The sequence below is a fragment of the Gastrolobium bilobum genome, unplaced genomic scaffold (genome assembly GCF_033153095.1).
Source record: "Gastrolobium bilobum isolate Gb01-03AN ecotype WA unplaced genomic scaffold, APGP_CSIRO_Gbil_v1 utg12646, whole genome shotgun sequence".
Taxonomy (NCBI): Eukaryota; Viridiplantae; Streptophyta; class Magnoliopsida; order Fabales; family Fabaceae; genus Gastrolobium; species Gastrolobium bilobum.
Window position 1 is genome coordinate 1 of NW_026898844.1, and position 2,009 is coordinate 2,009.

A 2,009-nucleotide genomic window follows, 5' to 3' on the forward strand; every position below is an offset into this window, starting at 1 on the left:
AACAGCGTAACCTTCCTCATTTCCCGCTTCCTTTCCCGTTCCATATTTTGGTGTTGAAGTACACAAAATCCTTCCATCCTAAATTAATCAAAAAACATAATTTTAGAAGTGAAGACACAATACAATATATGTCTTCCTACAATTGTATGGAATATTAAGCAAATTTATGACTTTAATACAAATGAAGCACACAAATTTAAAAATAAAAAATAAAAATTCTATAATCATGAGAATGATGGCGAATATTGAACTTCACCTGTCCATACAAAGTTGCGTTAACAACACCGGTATGCATATGAGCAGTGCCGTAGATGAGATAACCGCCTTTTTCCATTGGGATATTTGCTTTTTGGACATGAGGGGAGTTGTTATTCCCATTTTTCGGAATATCATATTCAACCTGTAACAAATTGACAAATATTTGATACTCACACAATCCTAACAAATTAATAGATTTTGGAATTCAATTGACATTGAAATTGAACAGTGTAGTTAAAATTTAAATGTATATAAACATAAGTTATTTACCTTGCACTCATGGATTGTTTTGGAGCCATTCGACCTGACCTTATCGGTGGAATCAAGTATATAAACCTTAACAGGGACTTGAATTTTGTCCCAATCAACCCACCTTATTTTGTATCTCAGGGCAAGACTTCTAGTTGGGGCTTGAAACCCCTCTCTCAATTTGCACTGTAACTTGTCATCGCAACAAAAGATTCCTCCCTTATAATCAGGGTTCAATGGTTTGCCATCAACACCCTTTTTGGCACTAAGAAAATCTTTTGTGATATTCATAAGGTCACATCTGCATTCGGAACAACCTTTCCTATCTTGTACGCCACGTGTGTCAATGGCCATGATATTGAAGAACCATTTCTCTTCAAACCCATTAGGAATTTCTGCAGAATTACCTACTTCTACTGCAAAAGGATCTGGAATGTTTGAGGTTGTTCCTCGTGATTCACCTCCCAAGCCCCAATAATGTGGAAGAATACCACCTTGGCATGTTCCCTGGTTTCTCACAAAAATGGCTCTTTCCTTAAGTCTTTTAGTTGATTTTGGGTCGTCAAAGTATTTTAAAGCAAACCAATGATGGAGGTAAGTTTCATACAAAGGCACAGGATTCCCTTTTTCATCAATTAGTTCAGCATCAAAACTCTTGATACCAACATGACCTCTTGGGAAATCAATATCTACCATTTGTGTCTCCACAACTGATCCTGGTCCCATTTTAAACTTTTTAGACACGAAAGTTGCTGACTTGATGTGTCTTTTGGGATCCTCATAATATGACTCAATATGACCTTTTTTAGATTCATTAATTAACAAATTAGTTTTCTTCAAAGATGTCCTGAGAAGAGTTTCGGGATCCAATACAAAGGATGAGTATGTTGTGCTCGATAGAAACACTAGTATTGATGAGGAAAGCATCATTGCTTTAAACATAAACCCCATGCTCACCTATACATACATAAATCATTAACAATTATCACTCATTTTATTTACGAATAAAGCTTGTATTCTAATGTTATTATTTCATGTAACTTTATAATAAACAATTCAAGATTCAAACATAAATATGCTCAAAAATTGGATGACGAGAATTGCATACCACACGAGAATAGGAGGAGGGAATGACCATGGTAGAGATTTGGTCTTTTCCGAGATTCCAAACAACTTTTGAAATTTGGAAATGGAGATAATTTTGTGTACACATGGAAGTCTTGTCCGCTTGTTTTATAGTAGAACTTGACAATAGCATATCTGGCGTAACTTAATGCCAATTCCACACAAAGTTGATGACCAACCTGGGTATGCGACAATGCAAGCCATTAAACAACTCTCTATAGTTATTTATAGGAACAACAACTTGCAGGCAGTTGGTATTTTATCTCAACAATAATAGTCTATCTAGCAATTTCCTTTTTATGCGAAAATTTGTTAGAGATTTTTTGTTTTCCTTTTTCGTTTTTAATATCTGCTAGAGGTTATAACATAATACGGAA

At 34.9% G+C, this 2,009-nt stretch overlaps 1 protein-coding gene across 1 annotated transcript; it reads right to left on the reverse strand.

Moving 5' to 3' along the window:
* Positions 1-11: 11 nt before the first annotated feature.
* On the reverse strand, positions 12-1,645 carry LOC133284676 (uncharacterized; the record flags this gene model as incomplete). Its single annotated transcript, XM_061481743.1, has 4 exons — positions 1,616-1,645; positions 529-1,464; positions 257-400; positions 12-78 (listed from the first exon to the last, which is right to left on the reverse strand). Coding segments are annotated over exons 1-4 (1,177 nt in total), but the record flags the coding sequence as incomplete, so codon positions are not given.
* Positions 1,646-2,009: the final 364 nt, after the last annotated feature.